Source organism: Lithobates pipiens, unplaced genomic scaffold (genome assembly GCF_037356315.1).
Source record: "Lithobates pipiens isolate NorthernLeopardFrog02 unplaced genomic scaffold, aLitPip1_a1.2 Scaffold_10, whole genome shotgun sequence".
Classification (NCBI taxonomy): Eukaryota; Metazoa; Chordata; class Amphibia; order Anura; family Ranidae; genus Lithobates; species Lithobates pipiens.
Window position 1 is genome coordinate 222,390,954 of NW_027507686.1, and position 25,127 is coordinate 222,416,080.

General features: G+C 44.4%; 1 protein-coding gene across 3 annotated transcripts in view; it reads right to left on the bottom strand.

Annotated features, from left to right (window-relative positions):
• The window catches only part of MAPK8IP1 (mitogen-activated protein kinase 8 interacting protein 1), a 172,114-nt gene that overhangs the window by 58,109 nt on the left and 88,878 nt on the right, over positions 1 to 25,127 (bottom strand). For all 3 annotated transcript variants that reach the window (XM_077461915.1, XM_077461906.1, XM_077461923.1), the window contains exons 2-3: positions 19,878 to 19,992; positions 4,334 to 4,558 (exon numbers count right to left, since the gene is read on the bottom strand). In XM_077461915.1, the coding sequence (XP_077318041.1) occupies positions 4,334 to 4,558; positions 19,878 to 19,992 (340 nt within the window). The remainder of the gene's footprint in view (positions 1 to 4,333; positions 4,559 to 19,877; positions 19,993 to 25,127) is intronic.

A 25,127-nucleotide genomic window follows, 5' to 3' on the forward strand; every position in this document is an offset into this window, starting at 1 on the left:
TTGTGTATCACCTGAGTCCAGTCACTTCTCTGATATATGTAAGAGTTTACAATCACTTGTAAGTGATTTTACAACCAGATTGTAAGGTGTATGGCCAAGATTTACCAATAACTATATCCAGTGCATCCGGAAAGTATTCACATCGCTTCACTTTTTCCACATTTTGGTATGTTGCGGCCTTATTCCAGAATGGATTAAATTCATTATTTTCCTCAAAATTCTACAAACACAACCCCATAATGACAATGTGGAAGAAGTTTGTTTAAAATCATTGTAAATTTATTAAAAATAAAAAACAAAAAAATCCCAGATACATAAATAGTATTCACAGCCTTTGCTCAATACTTTGCTGAAGCACCTTTGGCACCAATTACAGCCTCGAGTCTTTTTGAGTATGATGCTAAAAGTTTGGCACACCTGTTTTTGGGCAGTTTCTCCCATTCTTCTTTGCAGGACCTTTCAAGTGTCATCAGGTTGGATGAGGAACGTCGGTACACAGTCATTTTCAGATCTCTTCAGAGATATTCAATCGGGTTCAAGTCTGGGCTCTGGCTGGGCCTCTCAAGGACATTCACAGAGTTGTCCCGTAGCCACTCCTTTGTTATCTTGGCTGTGTTCTTGGGCTCGTTGTCTTGTTAGAAGGTGAACCTTCGCCCCGGTCTGAGGTCCAGAGCCCTCTGGAGCAGGTTTTCATCAAGCATGTCTCTGTACATTGCTGCATTCATTTTTTCCCTCAATCCTGACTAGTCTCCTAGTTCCTGCCACTGAAAAACATCACAACATGATGCTGCCACCGCCATGCTTCACTGTAGGGATGGTATTGGTCAGGTGATGATCGGTGCCTGGTTTCCCCCTGACATGACGCTTGCCATTCAGGCCAAAGAGCTCAATCTTTGTTTCATCAGATCAGAGAATTTTGTTTCTCATGGTCTGAGAGTCCTTCAGGTTCCTTTTGGCAAACTCCAGGGGTGTCATGTGCCTTTTACTGAGGAGTGGCTTCTGTCGGGCCACTCTACCATACAGGCCTGATTGGTGGAGTTCTGCAGAGATGGTTGTTCTTCTGGAAGGTTCTCCTACCTCCGCATGGAAATGCTGGAGCTCTGGTGACCATCGGGTTCTTGGTCACCTCCCCGACTAAGACCCTTTTGCCCCGATCGCTCAGTTTTGCTGTGCGGCCTTCTCTAGGAAGAGTCCTGGTGGCTTCAAACTTCTATTACCGATGATGGAGGCCACTGTGCTCATTCAATGCTGCAGAAATGTTTGTGTACCCTTCCCCCGATCTGTGCCTCCATACAATCCTGTCTCGGAGGTCTACAGACGATTCCTTGGATTTCATGGTTTGGTTTGTGCTCTGACATGCACTGTTACCTGTGAGACCTTCTATAGACAGGTGTGTGCCTTTCCAAATCATGTCCAATCACCTGAATTTACCACAGGTGGACTCCAATCAAGTTGTAGAAACATTTCAAGGATGATCAGTGGAAATAGGAGGCACCTGAGCTCAATTTAGAGTGTCATGGCAAAGGCTGTGAATACTTATGTACATGAGATTTTTTTTCGTTATTTTTAATAAATTTGCAAAGATTTCAAACAAACTTCTTTCACGTTGTTATTATGGGGTAATGTTTGTAGAATTTTGAGGAAAATAATTAATTTAATCCATTTTAGAATAAGGCTGTAATATAGCAAAAAAATGAAGTGCTGGGAATACTTTCCGCATGCACTGTAATGCTCTGGACTACCTTAATCTGACTTTCCATCCAATCAAATTGGCCCTCGCTCTTCATAGCTGTTGGTAGACTTAAGCTGGATACACACTATACAATTTTCTGTAGATTTTTTCCTTCAGATTTACAAAAACCTTATAATATGAGGTCAAACCTTAAGACTACTTTCCCACTGAGGCGCTTTACAGGAGCTACAGCGCTGAAAATAGCGCCTGTATAGCGCCTGTAAAGCGTCGCTCCTGTGTCTCCAGTGTGAGTGCCCGAGGGCTTTCACACTGGAGCGGTGTGCTTGCAGGACGGTACAAAAAGTTCTGCAAGCCGCATCTTTGGAGCGCTGTATTGAGCGGTGTATTCACCGCTCCTAAAGCGCCCCTTCCCATTGAAAACAATGGGGCAGCGCCGCTAAACCGCCGGCATAGCGCCTCTGCAGTGGCGCTATGTGGCCAGTTTTAACCTTTTTTCAGCCTCTAGCTTGGGTTAAAACCGCCTCACTAGCGGCCAAAGAGCATCGCAAAAGATACGGTAACTACCGCCGGCGCACCCACCCGCCCCAGTGTGAAAGTTGCCTAATGCCACGTACACACGACCAGACTTTCCGGCAGAAAAGGTCTGATGGTCTTCCCGACAGACTTTCGACGGAGTTACGATGGACTTCCGAACGAACAGATCTTGCCCACACAGGAACGGACTAAAATCAGTTCGAAAGTCCGTTCGTTTTAAAAGTGATGACGTAAGACGGGACTAGAAAAGGAAGTTCAATATCCAGTAGCCATTAGCTGCCCTTGCGTCGTATTTGGTCCGTTGGACCAGCACACAGACTAATGGTTTTGAATAGGAATTGAATCCGTTGGACAGATTTGAAACCTGTTCTATTTCCAGGTCTGTCTGAATTTTTTAAAGAAAAACGATCAGACTATCCCACACACGATCAGACTATCAGACGGAATGATTCTGTTGGACCTATTCTGCCAAAAAGTCCGGTCGTGTGTACGCGGCATAAGAGTTTCAGTTTGTATACAATCAGGCAGGCCTTTGCACTACATGTTTTTGGTAAATATAAAGGAAATCAGACAACAAAAGTTGTACAGTGTGTATGAGGTCTTAAGCCCTGTACACGGGATACGACAATCGGAAGTAAAATTTAGTCCGGCGAACCATCTGCTGAATTTCAGATCGTTAGTACGGTGCTTTCGAAAGCTGATTGTTTTTTTTTCGTACAACAAAAGCTGGATGTGCAGACTATAAAATTTTTGTCGTACGTAAACTCAACGTCTGATTTTAGTTTAATTAGTACGGTTTTCATACGAAAAAAAACTGTAAGAGCAAGACTACGCATGCTCAGAAACAAAAGAATACACACCAAACTAGTCAACGCGTTGGGGGTTATTTACTAGAGGTAAATCCACTTTGCACTACAAGTGCACTGGAAATTGCACTGAAATTGCACTTGGAAGTAAAGTTGCTGTAGATCCGAGGGGGACATGCAAGGAAAATAAACAACAGCATTTTAGCTTGCACATGATTGGATGATAAAATCAGCAGAGCTTCCCCTCATTTCAGATCTACCCCTCAGATTTACAGCGACTTTCAGTGCAATTTCAAGTGCACTTTACACTTGTAGTTTGCACTTGTAGTGCAAAGTGGATTTGCCTTCTGTAAATAACCCCCATTACATCACTTCTGAAGTTGTATTGTCATACGAGAAGTGAGTAACCTCTTCACTTTCGATATGAGACCAGCATGCAACAAAAAACGGACAAAAATCTGAACATGTGAAAGGTGCTTAAAATTATATTTTACAATCAGATTGCAAGGGAAAGATTTACCAACAACCACCGCCCTTTATAATCTGTCGATCTCCGGTGTAATCAGGCCCTTGCCCTCCATAGTTGTCGGAAGACCTAAAGCAGATTGCATAACCAGATTGCAATGTCTATGGCCAGCTTTTCTCTTAGCCCTTGTACACACGGTCGGACATTCCGACGGAAAATGTCAGATCGGACCGTGTTGTCGGATAATCTGACCGTGTGTGGGCTGCATCTGACTTTTTCCGTCGGAATGTCCGACCAACAAAGTTTGAGAGCTGGATATAATAATTTTCCGACAACATGATCCGATCGGACTTTGTCCAATAGTTTGTAGAGAATTCAGATCGGACAAAGTGTCGCGCATGCTCAGATCAAATTCCTAGACCAAAGCTATTGGCTACTAGCCTGAACGTAGTCCCGTCCTAACGAACGAACGTCATCACGTTCTGAACGATTGGATTTTCCGTCAACTTTGTCCGACCGTGTGTATGCAACACCAGTTTCGGACAAAATCCAATGGATTTTGTTGTCGGAATGTCCAACGGTGTGTACAAGGGCTTATAGACAATCACGTCCCTCTGTATTTCTGTATATCCAACCCGCATCCTTGTGTATTGATCGGATCTGTGAATCCGTATTAGAGGACACGTCCTCCTATCAATTTAAATCGACCGTAATCGCCTGTAAATACTCGTCTTGTGCCTGTATGTGGCCCTCGATGGAGCCAAATCCTTCAATGTCACAGCAGCCAATAAATACATATATACAGGGTAATTTTTCTGACCAATCACAGCTCACCTGTGTGCGTGGGGCCTGTGGGAAGAGGTTGAGGGTGGTAGGCCTCTTGGGTCGGTAGGTGTCCATGGATGGAGGCAGGAATGGTTTGGGGTCCACAGGGGGTCGCGTCTCCTCTTCGGAGATATGGCCGGCATCGATCAGGTCCAGCTGCAGCATCTCCGCCTGGATCCGACTGGCAGCTCCCCCCCCTCCCGAGGCAGGACCAGGCTCGGCACGCAGGCGGCTCTGGGGGATCAGGAGACAGAGTCATGGGACCAGGGAGAGGGGGGGGGGAGGGACACACAGTGACATCATCTGCTGGGAGGGGGAGCAGGGGTGGGTAACGTGACAGCCTGGGGGACACACAGAGGGACAATGGTTAAATGTCCCCAAGGAGCACAGTGTCCCTGTAATAGGAAGGAACAGTTTGATGGAGCAGAGGAAGTGCGAGCAACAGTGACAGATGAGCAACTGGTGGAGCATGAGAAGGAGGAGGACGGTGACACCGGATGACACCACGTTACAGGAGCGACACAAGCAGAATAGTAATTAGCAATACAGAGAGATGAGGACAGGGAGAGGAGCAGATGGACCACACCGGGGAGGAGGAGGAGGAGGAGGAGGGGGAGCGACACACAACCCACCACCTGCCATCCCAGCCAGGGACATGTGCTAGAAACTGAGATGTCATGAGAACATGGCACAATCACACATAACAAGCACATTGTATATACACACCGCACAACTACAACAACTCTCACTCCCAACTTTCACTAAAGCTCCAGACAGACAGAAAAGAGAAAAAAAAAAAAAAAAAAAAAAACCCATTCGCTGCAGATATATATTTAATACAAATCATTAAAGTGACACTAAACTCTGGTTTAAAAAAAAAATAAAAATTCTATTTTAACCACTTCAGCCCCGGAAGGATTTACCCCCTTTCATGACCAGTCCATTTTTTTTTTTTTGCGATCTGACACTGCGTCACTTTAACTGACAATTGCGCGGTCATGCAACGCTGTACCCAGACAAAATTGATGTCCTATTTTTTTTTTTACCACAAATAGAGCTTTTTTTTTTGGTGGTATTTGATCACCTCTGCGTTTTAAATTTTTTGCGCAGAAACTGAAAAAGAGCGACAATTTTGTAAAACATAAATAAATAAATAAATAAAATAAAAAACTTTCTGCTATAAAACATTAAAAAAAAAAAGTAAAAAAAAAAAACAAATTTATTCATCATAGGCCGATATGTATTCTGATACATATTTTTGGTAAAAAAAAACTGCAAAAAGCGTATATTGATAGGTTTGCGCAAAAGTTATCGCTTCTACAAAATAGGGGATAGATTTATGGCATTTTTACTATTTTTTTTTACTAGTAATGGCAGTGATCAGTGATTTTTAGTGGGACTGCGTCATTGCGGCGGACAGATCGGACACCTTTTTTGGGGAACCAGTGACATTATTACAGTAATCAGTACCAAAAATATGCACTGTTATTGCACTAATGACACTGGCAGGGAAGGGGTTAACATCAGGGACGATCAAGGAGCTACACAATACAAAAGGACGACCTGTACCTTTTGTATTGTACTGTAATTGTGTTGTCCCCCCCATACATTGTCAAGCGCTGCGTAAACTGTTGGCGCTATATAAATTGTGTATTATAATAATAATAATAATAATCAAGGGGTTAAATGTGTTCCCTGTTTGTGTGTTCTAACTGTATGGGGGACGGTGTGACTGGAGAAACACACAGATCCGTATTCCTGCATAGCAGAAAGACAGGATCTGTGTGATCTCCCCTGTCAGAACGGAGTTCTGATCCCCGTTCTGTCACTGCAGGGAACGATCGTGGGTGACCAGCAGACATCGAGTCCTCTGGACCCGCTGATTGGCTCCCCCGCTGGCCAATGGTAATGCGCGCGCGCCCACAAAAGCGGGTTGCCGAACCAACGTACAGCTATGGCGATTTGCGGGAACGAGCCGACCTGCCACAGTATAATGATGGCGGCTGGTCGGCAAGAGGTTAGAATCAAAACTTTTTTTTCTTTCATTTTGGATAGAGTAAGGGACGGTTATAACCCTTGTCGGTTTTTTTTTTTCCATCTGTGTCACCTTGGGGAGATTTCTCTTCACTTCCTGTCCCATAGCCAAACAGGAAGTGAGAGGAAATCCCTGCAAATTAAGGGAATTCTTTGGGGCCCCCCAGGTCACCAGAACTAGTGTCCCCATTGGAAGATTTCCCCTCTATTACTTTTCTGGGGACATCCCAAAATTTGTGATTTTGCTTTACTTTTAATGATAACGGTAAACAGGACAAATAGGGTGAATCTCCTTAATGGGGACACAGGCAGCAATAAAAACTGACAGGGGTCCTAATCCCTCTCCACTCTATCCAAAACTAAAAAAAAGTTTTGCCTTTAGTTATACTTTAAAGCAGGGGTCTCAAACTGGCGGCCCTCTAACTGTTGCAACTACAAGTCCCATCAAGCCTCTGCCAGTGGGAGTCATGCTTGTAACTGTCAGCCTTGCAATGCCTCATGGGACTTGTAGTTTCACAACACCCAGAGGGCCGCCAGTTTGAGATCCCTGCTTTAACCAGTTCCCGACCAGCGCACGCCGATGAACGTCGGCAGAATGGCACAGGCAGGCATATTGGTGTCAGGTACGTCCAATCTTTAATGCCGCCCTGCCATCGCGAGCGCGCCGGTCGGGACCCCCGTGAGTCCGGTCGCAGGTCCCGCAGACTCGATCGCTGCAAACATACCTGCGATCGTCGCACGGGGCGGCTGAACGGAGAGATGCTGTTGTAAACAGCATCTCCCCGTTCTGCCTAGCAACAAGTGATGCTGATCTCTGCTCCATGTGATTGGAGCAGAGATCAGTGTTCACTAAATGAAAGCCCAGCCCCCAACAGTTAGTAACACACCCCTAGGAACACTTAACCCCTACACTGCCACCCACTGGTTAACCCCTTCACTGCCAGTGTCATTTACACAGGAATCACTGCATTTATATAGCACTGATTGCTGTATAAATGACAATGGTCCCATAAATGTGTCAAAAATGTCCGATGTGTCCGCCATAATGTCGCAGTCACAATAAAAATCGCTGATCGCCGCCATTACTAGTAAAAAAAAATGATTAATAAAAATGCCATAAAACTATCCCCTATTTTGTAAACGCTATAACTTTTGCGCAAACCAATCAATAATCGCTTATTGCGATTTTTTTTACCAAAAATATGTAGAAGAATACGTATTGGCCTAAACTGAGGGAAAAAATGTTTTTTTTATATATTTTTGGGGGATATTTATTATAACAAAAAGTAAAAAATAATGTGTTTTTTTCAAAATTGTTGCTCTATTTTTGTTTATAGCACAAAAAATAAAAACGCAGGGGTGATCAAATACCACCAAAACAAAGCTCTATTTGTGGGGAAAAAAGGACGTCAATTTTGTTTGGGAGCCACGTCGCACGACCGCACAATTGTCAGTTAAAGCGACGCAGTGCCGAATCGCAAAAAGTGGTCTGGTCTTTGGACAGCAAAATGGTCCAGGGCTGAAGTAGTTAAAGTGACACTAAACTCTGGTTTACAAAAAAATCTATTTTAAAGAAAAAACTTTCTTTTCTTCATTTTGGACAGAGTAAGGGAGGGTTATAAGCCCTGTCAGATTGATTTTTTTTGTTGCCGTCTGTGTCTCATTGCGGAGATTTCCCTTCACTTCCTGTCCCATAGTCAAAACAGGAAATGAGAGGAAATCCCTTCAAAGAGAGGTGAATCTGGGTTGTCACCAAATTAGTGTAACTATTGGAAGATTTCCCCTCTACTTCGGTTCTGGTGACAACTCAAAAATTGTGACCCCCCCCTTCACTCTTATTAACAGTAAGAAAATAGGTTCGATTTCCCTTATGGGGGGACACAGACAGCCAAAAACAACTGACGGGTTCTAATCCCTCCCTACTCTAATTAAAAATAAAGTTTTGCCTTTAGTACTTTAAGCCCTGGTTCACACACCAGTGTGGATTTGAAATCGCGTTACTTCCGCGTGTTTTTCAAGCTTCAGGTCAGTGCGATTTCATCGCAGTTTGCGTCTTCATTTAACAGAAATCAACGCGAGTTGCAATGAAATTGCAGAAAAGTAGCGCAGGAACCTTTTTCAAAGTCGCTGCGACTGAACGCTTCCATTGCCGAAATTAGGGTGAGACTTGTGCGATTTTGTACTGTCAAATCACATCGCTTTGGTGTGATAGTGTATAAGTGGCTGATCGCCGCCATTACTAGTAAAAGTTTAAAAAAAACCTTTGGGCAGACCAATCAATATATGCTTGTTGTTTTTTTTTTTTTTTACCAAAAAACGGTAGCAGAATACATATTGGCCTAATTTGATGAAGAAATATGACTTTTTACATTTTTTATTGGATATGTTTTATAGTAGAAAGTAAAAATTTTTTTTTATTTTTTCAAAATCATCTGCCTTTTTTTGTTTATTGCGCATTAAAAAAAAATCTGCAGAAGCGATCAAATACCACCAAAAGAATGCTCTATTTGTGGGGGAAAAAAATGGCATACATTTTATTTGGGTACAGCGTCGCACGACCGCGCAATTGTAACACAGTGCGTATTGCAAAAAATGGCCTGGTCATGAAGGGGGGTAAACCTTCCAGAGGGCAAGGGGTTAATGATCACCAATGTTACCAGGAACGAGAGTGAGGGCCAAACCAACATTTTCAGCTGTCACCAGAACAAAGATAGAGAGGAGATCGTCCAATAGGAACACTTGTTTCAGTGACAGTTGTCTAAAGGGCTCATTCATATGTGAGGTTGCCCGCAGTTGAGCCAACTTTTTTACCACACCCCAACCGCTAACCCCTTTAGCTGCAGAGGCAGCAGCCGAGGGTGTACACATGCTGCGGCTATGATGCTTTGCGGTCGCGGGCAAGAGTTCTGCCACTGTTGCTTTTGGCACCAGCCGAACACAAATGGGGCTGCTCTGCAAGAGCCCTGCAATCGCATGTAATGCTTGAGGTTGTGGCATGCTAGTGTGGGCATCAATGGGTTAAAGCAGATAGTGAGGAGGTGATGCAATGCCTCCTCGCCGCCTGTCAAATGCTCTCTGAAGAGCGATCCATGCATGGATCGCTCTTCAGAGAGCACCGCTAGTGTGAATGCACCCACAAGGTAACCACAAACCATTGGTGTGTGCAGCCTATTGCATTAAGGTGTGAACCGCAGAGCACAAATACGCGTGTATATCAGCAGAGCGGAGGAAGATGTCAGTAGAGCAAAGATTGGTGTCATAGGGTAGCAGATGGTGTCAGTAATTTTTTTATTCCTATAATTTTTTTCTACAATTTTATTTTTTCAATTATTTTTTACAACATTTTTTTTCTTTTTTTACACTTTTTTTTAGGAGTCCCGTTGGGGGGGGGGGGGGGGCTTTGGTGATATATCAAGGGTCTAAACAGACCCCTGATGTCTCACTTTTGACACAGATGAAGGGATGGAGGACAGAGATTCCCCAGTCCCTTTCTCTGCAGCCTCAGCGGCACTGCACAATGAACCAATGGGAAGCCTGCTCTGTGCTGAGCGGCTTCCTGTCCATTAAAAAACTGAACATAATGAAGAAGTAGGATTGGGATTATAGCGGTGCTTGATATAATTGCTGCATGTAAGAATTATATAAAATTGTTTCTTTATTGGTACAAAAACCAATTATAGAGCATATACATATTGCATGTATTGGGTCGCTGGTGTCCCAGTAAAAGAAGGTGGTCACAGGTAGATGTTATGTCCCAACATGTTTCGCCAGTGATGGCTTACTCAGGGGATTGTTTAGCATCACCACAAATAGCCCAGCTCTAGCATAAGTACAAAGCAAAATATCAGTTGATTGTACAAATAATAAACATACACAAGTGTAAAAAAGAGACAGAAAAACATTTTTCATGGCTTCAAGAGAACACACTGCACCTACCTCAGCCAATCCCGAACCAGGAAATGGACACATTGGGGGAACCCCCTCAAAGGAAAGAGAGAGTTCCCCCAATTTTTCAATTTCCTGTTTCGGGATTGGCTGAGGTAGGTGCTGTGTGTTCTCTTGAAGCCATGACACTTGTATATGTTTATTATTTGTACAATCAACTGATATATTGCTTTGTACTTATGCTAGAGCTGGGCTATTTATGGTGGTCCCAAACAATCCTCTGAGGAAGCCATCACTGGCGAAACATGGGACATAACATCTACATGTGACCACCTCCCTTTTATTGGTGAAGATATTTGCCAGCACACCATGGAACAACATAGATGGCATCCAAACGAGTGATTTATTGCATGACTACTACACAAGGATAGTGAAACGTTTCAGAGCCATGCAGGACCCCTTTGTCAGGCATGTGATGTAGTGCACCTTCTTTTATTGGGACCCCAGCGACCCAGTACATGCAATATGTATATGCTCTATAATTGGCTTTAATTGAACCTTATGCCCTTCTCTCTTTCTTTTTTTGTACCAATGAAGAAACTATTTTATATAATTCTTACATGCAGCAATGATTTCAAGCACTGCAATAATCCCAATCCTCCTTCTTCATTACTTTCTACTATCAGAGGAGGTGCATTATATTCTAGAGCCACTCAGATCACTCTCTGTTGTCCAAACTGAACATAGTTAACATAGTTTACTATGCTTCAGTTAAGAATGACCAAAGGAGCGATCAGTACAGATCACTCACTGTGTCCATTCTGAAAAGGAAGGGGTCAGTAAATTAAATATTTACCGGCCCCTTCCTCCACTCTCCATCCTGAAACATTCCCTGCAGGAGAGGAGGGAAGCTGGCAGCACTGAAGGGGGAGGGGACAGGGGTGCCAAGAAGCATCGGCACAGCATGGGGTGATTAGGGTGTGCCCGGGGCACACCGCCACACCCTGTGCGCACGCCTATGCCACACACTATACAATCTCGTTGTACATTATTCTTTGGGTCACCTGATTTGATACAAATAGAATGGATTGTGTCCTGATATGACATATGGCCATATGGGCAGCATAGGAAATGAAGTGTATGGGGAACAGATACCGACATAGAGATGGCAGAGACTCAGCTAGACAAAGCAGCCAATGCAAATTCCCTGCCTGGATTGTAGAGAACAGAGACGGATGGATGCCTCTTCCAGGACCGTCTTCTACTGAGAAGAGCGCTAAAACCTAAAGGACAACTCCGGCCAAATACCATTAAAACACAATCACAGGAACCGTTTTACCTGCCAAAAAATTGGTGCAAACTCTTAGGATCCGCTCAGACTTGCTGAGTTGTATGATTGTGAGCCATAATGAGGCCGCTGACAGGACAGTTCTGCACACCGCATGCTGCTGCAGCGCTTCTTTTCTGCTCTTTCAACTACTTGTGGACATTGCAATAGAGATGCCCATTGTGAGCCTTCTCCCTCCTGTATGTCTACCTATATACTCCCTTCTCCTGCCCATCATGCATCATCTTACAGGAAGGGTTCCCCCCCTCCTCCCCCTACAGCCTGATTTTTTATTTCTGCTGGTCTGCAACAAATCAGTATGGAGGCACAACTCAGGAATGGAAAAACGACTGCACAACTTTGTAAGAAATATATAAGTGCAATAAAGGTTATTTTATAGTACTGCCCGGTGTTCTTCTTTAACCACTTCAATACCGGGCACTTTTACCCCTCCTGCCCAGGCCAATTTAAAGCATTTATCACACTTTGAATGACAATTGCGCGGTCATGCAACGCTGTACCCAAATTACATTTTTATACTTTTTTGAGACAAAGCTTTCCTTTAACCACTTCAGCCCCAGAAGAATTTACCCCCTTCCTGACCAGAGCACTTTTTGCGATTCGGCACGGCGTCGCTTTAACTGACAATTACGCGGTGGTGCGACGTGGCTCCCAAACAAAAGCGACGTCCTTTTTTTCCCACAAATAGAGCTTTCTTTTGGTGGTATTTGATCACCACTAAGGTTTTTATTTTTTGCCCTATAAACAAAATACTGCCAATTATGAAAAAAACGCATCATTTTTTACATTTTTTTTTGATAGATCACCAGTGGTAGCGCAGGAATAAAACACTATCATTTTTTACATTTTGCTATAGTAAATATCCCCCAAAAATATATAAAAAACATTTTTTTTCCTCAGTTTAGGCCGATACGTATTCTTCTACATATTTTTGGTAAAAAAAAAAATCACAATAAGCGTTTATTGATTGGTTTGCGAAAAAGTTATAGTGTCTACAAAATAGGGGATAGTTTTATGGCATTTTTCTTTATTTTATTAATTAATTTTTTTTTTACTAGTAATGGCGGCGATCAGCGATTTTTATAGTGACTGCGACATTATGGCGGACACATCGGACATTTTGACACATTTTTGGGACCATTATCATTTATACAGAAATCAGTGCTATACAAATGCACTGAATTCTGTGTAAATGACACTGGCAGTGAAGGGGTTAACCACTGAGGCCGCGTACACACGCGCGGACTGTTCGCCCAACCTTGTTCGGCAAACAGTTTGTCAAACAGTCCGCTCAAAATTTGCATGAGCGGACTTGCCCACACACGAGCGGACTGTTTGACGAACAAGGTTGGGCAAACAGTTCGCTCAACTTTTGAAATGAACGGACTCGCCCACGTAAGGAGGAGGCAAATCCGCCCATTTCGAGCGCGTGTACAGGTAGGCGGGGCCCGCGAAGGAGACGTCGCGGGCTCCGCCGCCTGGAATGGGCTTAAAGGGGAACCCCAACGCCGAAAAAAATCGGCGTGGGGGTTCCCCCCAAGTCCAGACCAGACCCTTGTCCGAGCACGCTACCCGGCCGGCCAGGAAAGGGGGGCGAGCGAGCGCGCCCCCCCTCCTGAGCCGTACCAGGCCGCGTGCCCTCAACATGGGGGGTGCCTTGGGGAAGGGGGGGGCCGCGCGGCCCCCCCACCCCAAAGCACCTTGTCCCCATGTTGATGAGGACAAGGGCCTCTTCCCGACAACCCTGGCCGTTGGTTGTCGGGGTCTGCGGGCGGGGGGCTTATCGGAATCCGGGAGCCCCCTTTAAGAAGGGGGCCCCCGGATACCGGCCCCCCACCCTATGTGAATGAGTATGGGGTACAATGTACCCCTACCCATTCACCTGTGAAATAAAGTACAAATAAAAACACAACACAGGGGGAAAAAATATTTTATTGCACAGCCGGGGGTCTTCCGTCTTCGGGGGTCTTCTCGCCGGACTCCTCCGCTATGTGTGTGTAGCTCTTTTGCCAGCGGAGGAGTCCGGCTTTCTTCCTCCCCGCCGCCGGCCTCTTCTCCCGACTTCGGGGGTCTTGTCCCCCTCTTCGGTTCTTCTGCCGGGCCACCGCGCCTTCTTGTAGCTCTTTTACAGGCGGTGGCCCGGTCTTCTGTCGCCGTCGCCGCCTTCCGTTCGTGTTCTTCTTCTTGTTCTTCTCCAGGCGATGTTGACACGTCGCTCCCTCCGGCCGGAATGCCAGAGCCGCCCTGCGCTGTGACTTATATAGTGACAATGGGGCGGGGTCACATGGTATATGTCACATGGGTTGATGTCACATGGTGACCCCGCCCCCTTACGATGTCATAGTCCCCATGTGACATCAACCCATGTGACCAACCCATGTGACATATACCATGTGACCCCGCCCCATTGTCACTATATAAGTGACCGCACAGCGCGTCCCCGGCATTCCGGCCGGAGAGCTCGTCGAGTCAACATCTCCAGGAGAAGAACAAGAAGAAGAACACGAACGGAAGGCGGCGACGGCGACAGAAGACCGGGCCACCGCCTGTAAAAGAGCTACAAGAAGGCGCGGTGGCCCGGCAGAAGAACCGAAGGCGGCGACAGAAGAACGGAAGACGGCGACAGAAGACCGGGCCACCGGACCAGGCGCGGTGGCCCGGCAGAAGAACCGAAGAGGGGGACAAGACCCCCGAAGTCGGGAGAAGAGGCCGGCGGCGGGGAGGAAGAAAGCCGGACTCCTCCGCTGGCAAAAGAGCTACACACACATAGCGGAGGAGTCCGGCGAGAAGACCCCCGAAGACGGAAGACCCCCGGCTGTGCAATAAAATATTTTTTCCCCCTGTGTTGTGTTTTTATTTGTACTTTATTTCACAGGTGAATGGGTAGGGGTACATTGTACCCCATACTCATTCACATAGGGTGGGGGGCCGGTATCCGGGGGCCCCCTTCTTAAAGGGGGCTCCCGGATTCCGATAAGCCCCCCGCCCGCAGACCCCGACAACCAACGGCCAGGGTTGTCGGGAAGAGGCCCTTGTCCTCATCAACATGGGGACAAGGTGCTTTGGGGTGGGGGGGCCGCGCGGCCCCCCCCTTCCCCAAGGCACCCCCCATGTTGAGGGCACGCGGCCTGGTACGGCTCAGGAGGGGGGGCGCGCTCGCTCGCCCCCCTTTCCTGGCCGGCCGGGTAGCGTGCTCGGACAAGGGTCTGGTGTGGACTTGGGGGGAACCCCCACGCCGATTTTTTTCGGCGTTGGGGTTCCCCTTTAAGCCCATTCCAGGCGGCGGAGCCCGCGACGTCTCCTTCGCGGGCCCCGCCTACCTGTACACGCGCTCGAAATGGGCGGACTTTCCGAGCGGGAACAGTCCGCTCATTTCGAAAGTACAGCGGACAAGCCCACACACGGGCGGACTGTTCGCTCAAACACAGTTTCAGCGGACAGTTTTTCGGAATTTCCGAAAGACATTGTCCGTCCAACTGTCCGCTGAAACTGTCCGCTGAAAGCCCACACACGAGCGGACTGTCCGCCCAAACACTGTTCAGCGGACAAGGTTGGGCGAACAGTCCGCCCGTGTGTACGCGGCCTAAGGGCAGTGTAGGGGTTAAGTGTTCCCTGGGGAGTGTTTCTAACTGTGGGGGGCGTGGCTACATGTGACACGTCACTGATCTCTGCTCCCGATCACAGGGAGCAGAGATCAGTGACACTGTCACTAGGCAGAACGGGGAGATGCTTGTTTACATTAGCATCTCCCCGTTCTTCCTCCCCGTGAGGCGATCGCGGGTATCCCAGCAGTGATCGAGGCCGCGGGACCTGCGTCCCGACTTACGGAGCTTGCCACGAGCGCATGCCCGCTGGCCACCTCTTAAAGGGCAACGTACAGGTACGTTAGTTTGTCTGTACGAGCCCTTCTGCTGACGTATATCGGCCTGAGGCAGTCGGCCAGTGGTTAATCACCACTGGGGTTTTTTTTTTTTGCTAAACAAACGAAAAAAGAACAAAAATTTGTATGTTTTTCTTTCTTATTTCTGTTATAACATTTTGTAAATAAGTAATTTTTCTCCTTTACTGATGGCAACTGATGAGATGGTACTGATGGGCACCGATGAGGAGGCACTAATATTTAGTATACGTGTGCAATTTGTTTAATTCCGAATTCGCTTTTAACGAATTTCAACAAACTCGTTAATTTGGAAATATCCGAATTAGCGAAAACCTGTTTAACGAATTTTAAATTTGAATATTCGAATATTCGAAAGTTCGTGAATTCCAAAACCCGAAATTCGCAAAAATCTGAAATAGTAACTAACTAATAATAAGTTAACTATTACTATCTTTCAACTTTGGCTGTTAGTGCCCGTTCACACTACCGCGACTTGTCAGGCGACTTAGCCGCCTGACAAGTCGCGTTCCATTCTGTACTATGGAACCGTTCTAATAGGAGCGACTCAAGTCGCTCCGACTTAGAAAAAGGTTCCTGTACTATTTTTGGGGCGACTTCAGGCGACTTGCATTGACTTCTATACAGAAGTCATTTTGCAAGTCGCCGCTGAAATCGTGTGCAGGTCGCGTCTGTGAGTCGCGCTGCAAGTCGCGTCGCCCCTGTGTGAACGGGCACTTAGCGAAGGTAACTAATACAAATGTATCTAAAGTTACGAATTATCCGAAATAACGAATGCTGCATCTAAACAAATGGAACGTAAGAAATGAATAATAATAAATAACAATAATAATAATAGTAATAAAAACTTTTTATTATTATTATTAATTTGTTCCATTTCATTTGGAATTTCCTTTCAAATTTGGCTGTTAGTGAAGGTAACGAATACGAATTTATCCGAAGTTACAAATTATCCGAAATAACGAATGGCACATCTAAACAAATGGAACGTAACACATTAATTATAATAAATAACAATAATAATACTAATAATAAAAACTTTGTATTATTATTATTATTAATTTGTTCCATTTCATTTGGAATTTCCTTTAAAATTTTGCTGTTAGTGAAGGTAACGAATACAAATTTATCCAAAGTTACGAATTATCCGAAATAATGAATGGCACATCTAAACAAATGGAACGTAACACATTAATAATAATAAATAACAATAATAATAATATTAATAATAATAACTTTTTATTATTTCTATTATTATTTGTTCCGTTCCATTTGTTTAGATACGGCATTCATTATTTCGGATAATTCGTAACTTCGGATAAATTCGTATTCGTCACGTTCACTAACAGACAAATTTGAACGGAAATTCCAATACCTATAATTTAATAGTTAGTTATTATTAGTTAGTTATCATTTCGAATTTTTGGATTTTCATTCTTTCGAATTTTCGAATTTACAAAATTGCGATCATAACGAATGACACAAAAAGAAAAAAAAAAGAAAAAACGAATGACACGAAAACGAACACATTTTTTGGCAGTGCATATGTCTAATATTTAGCACTGATGCAAACTGATAAGTGGCACTGATATACTGTACAGTACTGATGGGCACTGATAGGCGGCAATAATGGGCAATGATAGGCAGCACTGATGGGCGCTGAAAGGCAGCACTGATTATTATTATGGTCATTGCGCTGATTATCAGTGCTGATGTCTCCACTGCAGAAAGCCACTTATTGGCTCTCCTCATGCGCTGTCAGCACTTCCTATTTACACTGTGATCAGTTGTGATTGGATAAAATGGCACACATAGGGGAGTGGATTTTGATCGATATTTAAGATACCTCAAAATCATATTGTTAGCTATCGATCACATCCCTGTTTCCACCATGTAATCCCTTAAAGTGGTATTACACCCAAAACCAAACATTTGTTATATTGCAGATTACCAGTCCTTAGATTGGGTTTCTTTTTTAAACTTTCTTTCCCCTATTTTCATCTGGTGATCTGGCCGGTAAATTTGTTGTTTTTCAAAATAACAAAATCTCTTTCAGATGTAGCAGTTAGAGGGCTGAGACAAACTGTTTACCACTGGCAGGGGTGCTTACAGTGATCAGCTCTTATTTATGTAAAACCTTTATCCCAAAAGGAAGAAAACTTTTTGCTGTAACTGCCTATAAACCATTAGCTGGAATTTTGCTTCAATTTGCCAGTGTATTTAAATCTACTAGTACTTTTAACATTACCCCCCCCCCCCCCCCGATGCTACTTCATCCAGAGTGGGGGCACTCTCATACAGGAGGTGTGTTATTGGCCGGATCAAAAGGTGAAAGCAGATGGGGGGAAAAAAAGCATAAAAAAGGAAAAATAATGCAGATACCACATACAGTATAATAAATGGTAAGCTGCAATAATCGAAATTTTTGGTCTTCGGTTTAACCACAGCCTAAATATAGGTACAGCGTGGCACTATCATTCTGGGTGTACATAGGCGTCCTCCCAGAACCACGCCCCCTGCGCCACACATTGGGAACGCTATGTGACCGCTGTGTTCTTCAGACACAGCTGATCACAGATCGGAGTAAAGGGCCAATCACAGCGGCCCTTTACAATGTGATCAGCTGTGTCTAATCAAAGCTAAACACATGTAAAAAGACTTGCCAGTTATTGCCAGTCCTTTCCTCACGTGCTGTGTCTGTGGGGGGGAAAGGAGTGCCGATAAACAGCAAGGCTGTCAGCACACTGATTATTAGTGCAGCCCCATCAGTTCAATTAGTGCCTATCAGTGTAGCTTATCAGTGCCCTTCAGCGCAGCCTCATCAGTGTAGCTTATCAGTGCACATCAGCGCAGCCTCATCAGTGCAGCTTATCAGTGCCCATCAGTGTGCCTCATCAATGACTATCAGCACAGCTTATCAGTGCCCATCAGTGTGCCTCATCTGTGACTATCAGCGCAGCTTATCAGTGCAGCTTATCAGTGCCCATCAGTGTGCCTCATCAATGACTATCAGCGCAGCTTATCAGTGCCCATCAGTGCAGCTTATCAGTGCCCATCAGTGTGCCTCATAAATGACTATCAGCTCAGCTTATCAGTGCCCATCAGTGCGGCCTCATCAGTGCAGTCTCATAAGGGTCCATCAGTGCAGCCTATCAGCGCAGCTTATCAGTGCAGCTTATCAGTGCCCATCAGTGTGCCTCATCAATGACTATCAGCGCAGCTTATCAGTGCCCATCAGTGCAGCTTATCAGTGCCCATCAGTGTGCCTCATAAATGACTATCAGCTCAGCTTATCAGTGCCCATCAGTGCGGCCTCATCAGTGCAGTCTCATAAGGGTCCATCAGTGCAGCCTATCAGTGCAGCTTATCAGTGCCCATCAGTGCAGTCTCATAAGTGTCCATCAGTGCAGCCTATCAATGGCCTTCTGTGTAGCCTATCAGTGCCACTCAGTGCCCATCAGTTTAGCCTATAAGTGCCCATCAGTGCAGCCTATAAGTGCCCATCATTGCAGTCACATAAGTGTCCATCAGTGCAGCCTATCAGTGCCCATCAGTTCAGCCTATAAGTGCCCATCAGTACAGCCTATCAGTGCCCATCACTGCAGTCTCATCAGTGTCCATCAGTGCAGCCTATCAGTGCCAACCAGTGCAGCCTATCAGTGCCTGTCAGTGCAGCCTAACAGTGGCCATCAGTGCAGCCTCATCCCCCCAGAAACGTAAAAAAAAATTTGGGGGTATTTTTTTCGTTTATTTATGAAAGAAATAAAAAAAATAAAAAACAGTGGTGATTTAATACCACCTAACGAAAGTTTCATCTGTCTAAAAAAATAATAAAAATGTCATTTGGGTACAGCGTTGTATGACCGAGCAATTGTCATTCAAAGCGTGACAGCGCTGAAAGCTGAATATTGGCCTGGGCAGGAAGGTGAAAGTGCCGGTATTGAAGTGGTTAATACCGCTTTAATCTGATTGATCATACTAATGAATAAAGTATCTTGGTGCAAAATTAGCAATAATACTCCATCCGAGCCGATCAACTCAGTATGATCAAATCTTTAGGAATCGATCAGAAAGGGAAGTTATGATTGTTCAATTGTTTGTGAATTGAATTGTTTTGATCGAATCACACATCGATCAGATAATAAAAATCAAAGCATCTGTGCCCGCCATTACGCCAGACAATTTTTTAATAAATGTTTTCAATGGAGTTTGGAGGACTTCCGATTTCTGTAGAGGTTTTATTGCTGTGACCCCATTAGGGAAATTTAGACAAACATTTCCTTATTGCCCATATAGGAAATCCTGAATAGATTGGTACCAATCACACACACACAGCATATCCACACAGGGAACAGCAAGCATGGCCGGGCATTGGTTCTTCTGCTCACCTTGCAGTGCCGGCTATCATTGCAGTGCAAACTGATTCCACATTCATCGGTGATCTCGGTGATCTCAGATAAATCGTCATCTTCAAATTCTTCCAATGTGATGTCATGCGTAAGCCTGGCAAAAATAACAGCGGGCATGAGAACATCATCAGCACACTATAGACATTAAAAACAATGACTTCAAGTTTATATCAGACAAGCACACGTGTACTACCCATCCATCCATGCCTCCATGCTTTATTTTGTTGAACAATCACTTGAAACCCCCCAGCATTTCTAGATGCGGCCATTTTAAATAAGGGCAAAGGGTAGCATTTACTTCCTGGAATCCATCTGCCCTTAGCTCAGGCATGCAGGCAGGAAGGTGGTTGCCTAGTTGAGAATGTCTCGCCTCCAGTTGAAAAATAAATAAATAAAAATGCCCATGAAGACTCTTGGGATGTAAGACATCATTTGGCCTAGGCCAGAAATCAGGAAGCAAGTTTAAAACAAGTAAATATTATTATACAGGATTTATAAAACACCAACAGTTTGCACAGTGCTTTACAACATGAGGGCAAACAGTACAGTTCCAATACAATTCAATACAGGAGGAATCGGAGGGCCTTGCTGGTTAGAGTTTACAATCTAAAAATATATAATCTACCTCCCTATCTATTCACTAATGCTAGCAGTATGAGGATAATTATATATTCACACACTAGAGGGCGCTGTATTGTACTATAATTCACAGCATTCCCTGGCTGCATTTTACACCTTGTTCTTAGTCCTAAACCCATGACTTTAAAATAAGGGGAAATGTCCCTAGGAAAGTAGGAATACATCCCCACCATAGAAAATGTTGTGTGGCATATTTCCATGACCTCTTCAACCCAGGACACAATATTCTGCCAATATCAATCTAATTTAATTACAATGGGTTAAATGAAATAATTTGCTCATTAAACCGTCATCCGCTACCTAATTAAAACTAAATTATTGTAATGGGAAGATAAACAGGGAGCAGGAGCTGCAAACATCGGCCACTCGGCCTTACTGGATACAGCTGTGCAAAGTGCAGCGCCTGTACCCCAGAGCTGACATTCATCCTTATCAGTATACAGAGGCAATAATACTCATCATCATCATCATCATCATCATAAATAACTGCTTGCTATGGGTTAGTGGACCCTTCCTGTATTATTTCGGATAGGGTTGGAGGGAGTTAAAATACGTTTTTGGGAGATTTTCCCTACTTGCTGTCCTTGTGACACCTGAACAAGAAAAGGAGAGTTGTGGTGTCACTTGGTTACCACTCCATGTCACCTCTCAGACCTCAGATCAGAGCGCCAATAAGAAAGCAGCTCTGTTGTCTCACATGACTTTTGCTACTTATTCCTGACCCTGACATACGACTGACCTCTGAACTCTGCTTTAATTACTCCTGACTCTGACACTCGGCAATACATACTACTGACCTCTGAACTATTACTTACTCCTGACCCTAACACTAGGCAATCCTATAGTCATGCGCTGGTGGAGAAAGTGTAAAAATAAGAAAGAATAAACACTTTTTTAAAGCACCCCCGTCCCCGCGTGCTCACGCACAGAAGCGAACACATAAGTAAATCGTGCCCACATATGTAAACGGCATTGAAATCACACATGTGAGGTATTGCCACATGCATTTGAGCAAAAGCAACAATTCTAGCCCACGACCTCCTCTGTAACTCTAAACAGGTAATCTGTCAAATATTTTAAATCTACGCCTAGGGAGATTTTTAAGTACCAAAGTTTGGCGCCATTTGCACAATTTAAAGCATTACATGTTAGGTATCTATTTACTCGGCATAACATCATCTTTCACATTATACAAAATAATTGGGCTAACTTTACTGTTTTTTATTTTATTTTTAACCACTTTAATACCGAGCCATAGTCAAATGACGCCCACACATGGGATCTCCCATCCTGGGTGGACGTCATATGACGGCCTCGGTATTTCGCCACTCCTGCGGGCCCCCGGGGGTGAGGTGTGTCCCTCGGACACAGCCCATCCCCAATCTGCACCTAGGGCACGATCGGGAATGCGGCTTGTCACCGTGACACAGCCCAACCCTGATCGGAGTAAAGAGCCAATGAAATTGGCTATTTACCACGTGACCGGCTGTGTCCAATCACAGCTGGTCACAGAATGTAAACAAACCGCGGTAACAAGGTTTTTTTCCCGGGTTCTCCTCCTCACACACTGATAGTGTGTGAGAAGGAGATTGCGGTAACATCTCGTTACCACCTAGTGTACACCAATCACACACTGATTACCCCCCCAATAAAGAGGACCTGTCACCACCCATCAAAGTACCTGTCATCATCCACCACAGCCCATCTGAGTACCTGTCAGCCCATCTGAGTACCCAGGAACCTGTCCCAGCCCATCTGAGTACCTGAGTACCTGTCACAGCCCATCTGAGTACCCGAGTACCTGAGTACCTGTCACAGCCCATCTGAGTACCCAAGTACTTGTCAGCCCATCTGAGTACCCGAGTACCTGAGTACCTGTCCCAGCCCATCTGAGTACCCGAGTACCTGTCCCAGCCCATCTGAGTACCCGAGTACCTGAGTACCTGTCACAGCCCATCTGAGTACCCGAGTACTTGTCACAGCCCATCTGAGTACCCGAGTACTTGTCACAGCCCATCTGAGTACCCGAGTACTTGTCACAGCCCATCTGAGTACTCGAGTACCTGAGTACCTGTCACAACCCATCTGAGTACCCGAGTACCTGAGTACCTGTCACAGCCCATCTGAGTACCTGAGTACCTGTCACAGTTCATCTGAGTACCCGAGTACCTGTCACAGTTCATCTGAGTACCCGAATACCTGTCACAATCCATCTGAGTACCTGTCACAGTCCATCTGAGTACTCAAGTACCTGAGTACCTGTCAGAGCCCATCTGAGTACCTGAGTACCTGTCACAGTTCATCTGAGTACCCGAATACCTGTCACCAGCCCGTCGGAGTACCCGAGTACCTGTTACCAGCCCGTTGGAGTGCCCAAGTACCTGTCACCAGCCTGTTGGAGTACCCAAGTACCTGTCACCTGCCCGTCGGAGTAACAGAGTACCTGTCACCAGACCATCGGAGTAACGGAGTACCTGTAACCAGCCCGAGTACCTATTTGCAGACCATGCCTCATAGAATATAAGTTGGGGTGTTTGCTTTCCAAAATGGGGTCATTTTGTGGGTAAGTCCATTGTCTTGGTGCTCCAGGACCTTCAAAAGTGTGATAGGTAGGAACGAAATGAGATGTGTCATTTATGCTCCTAGAACGCCTGAAGGTACCACTTCCATAGCGGACCTCTGTATATGGCCAGGCTGTGTAAAAGTCTTACACATGTGGTATCGCCATAATCGGGAGGAGTAGCAGAATGTGTTTTGGGGTGTAATTTTTGCTATATACATGCTATGTGTTAGAAATATCTTATAAATGGACAACTTTGTGTAAAAAAAGAAAGATTTTCATTTTCTTTCCACGTTTTCTGAAGACTTGTGTAAAAAAATTAACCGTTCAAAAGACTCATAATGCTTCATAGAATATACTTTGGGGTGTTTGTTTTCCAAAATGGGATCATTTTGTGGGCAATTCTACTGTCCTGGTGCTCCAGGACCTTCACAATTGTAATAGGTTGTTAGGAAATTAGAGGTGTCATTTATGCTCCTAGAACACCTGACGGTGCCCCCTGCATGTTGGGCCTCTCTGTGTGGCCAGCCTGTGTAAAGTCCCACACATGTGGTATCGCCATACTCGGGAAGAGTTGCAAAATGTATTTTGGGGTGTAATTCGAAGTAAGCATATGCCGTATATGAGAAATAACTTGTTATTATGACAATTTTGTAAAAAACAAACAAAAAAAAACATTATTTTTTATTATATTGTCAGTTATGCTCCTAGAACGCCTGACGGCGCCCCCTGCATGTTGGGCTTCTGTATGTGGACACGCGGTGTAAAAGTCACACACATGTGCTATCGTCATAGTCAGGATAAGTAGCAGAATGTATTTTGGGGTGTAATTTTTGCTATATACATGCTTTGAGTTAGAAATATCTTATAAACTGACCACTTTGTTTAAAAAAAAAAATGCTTTCCTTTTCTTTCCACGTTTTCCGAAGACTTGTGGAAAAAAATTAACTGTTCAAAAGACTCATTATGCCTCATAGAATATATGTTGGGGTGTCTGCTTTCCAAAATGGGGTCATTTTGTGGGCAATTCTACTGTCCTGGTGCTCCAGGGCCTTCACAATTGTAATAGGTTGTTAGGAAATTAGAGGTGTCATTTATGCTCCCTGAACACCTGACGGTGCTCCCTGCATGTTGGGCCTCTGTGTGGCCAGCCTGTGTAAAAGTCCCACACATGTGGTATCGCCATACTCGGGAAGAGTTGCAGAATGTATTTTGGGGTGTAATTCGAAGTATGCATATGCTGTATATGAGAAATAACTTGTTATTATGACAATTTTGTAAAAAAAATAAAAATAAAAAAAAAACATTATTTTTTATTCCCAAGAATTGTGGGAAAAAATTACAACTTCAAAAAACTCACCATGCCACTTACTAAATACCTTGGACTGTCTACTTTTCAAAAAGGGGTCATTTGGGGGGTATTTGTACTTTCCTTACATTTCAGAGCCTCAAGAAATGAGGTAGGCCGTCAGTACATCAGGTGTCATCAGATGTGATTTTCGATGATTTGCACCATAGCTTGTAGACTCTATAACTTTCAAAGAGACTAAATAATATCCACTAGTTTGGGTTATTTTTACCAAATAGATGTAGCCGTATACATTTTGGCCCAAATTTATGAACAAAAATGAATTATTTGCAAAATTTTATCATTTTTTTTTTTCAAAATTTTCGCTCTTTTTTCACTTATGTCGCAAAAAATAAAAAACCCAGTGGTGATTAAATACCATCAAAAGAAAGCTCTATTTGTATGAAAAAAAATTGTTTGGGTACAGTGTTGCATGACTGAGTAACTGGCATTCAAAGTGTGAGAGCGCTGAAAGCTAAAAATTGGTCAGGTAAGAAAGGGTGTATAAATGCCCTGTATTGAAGTGGTTAAACACATTTAAAAAATCGCTGCAAAAATACCATGTGACATAAAAAGTTACTTTACTGTTTTTTTGTTTTTTTTTCCATTCAAGAAACAGTTTTATTGTTTTTTAAAACACGTTTGAAAAATCGCTGCGCAAATACCAAAAACACATTTGAAA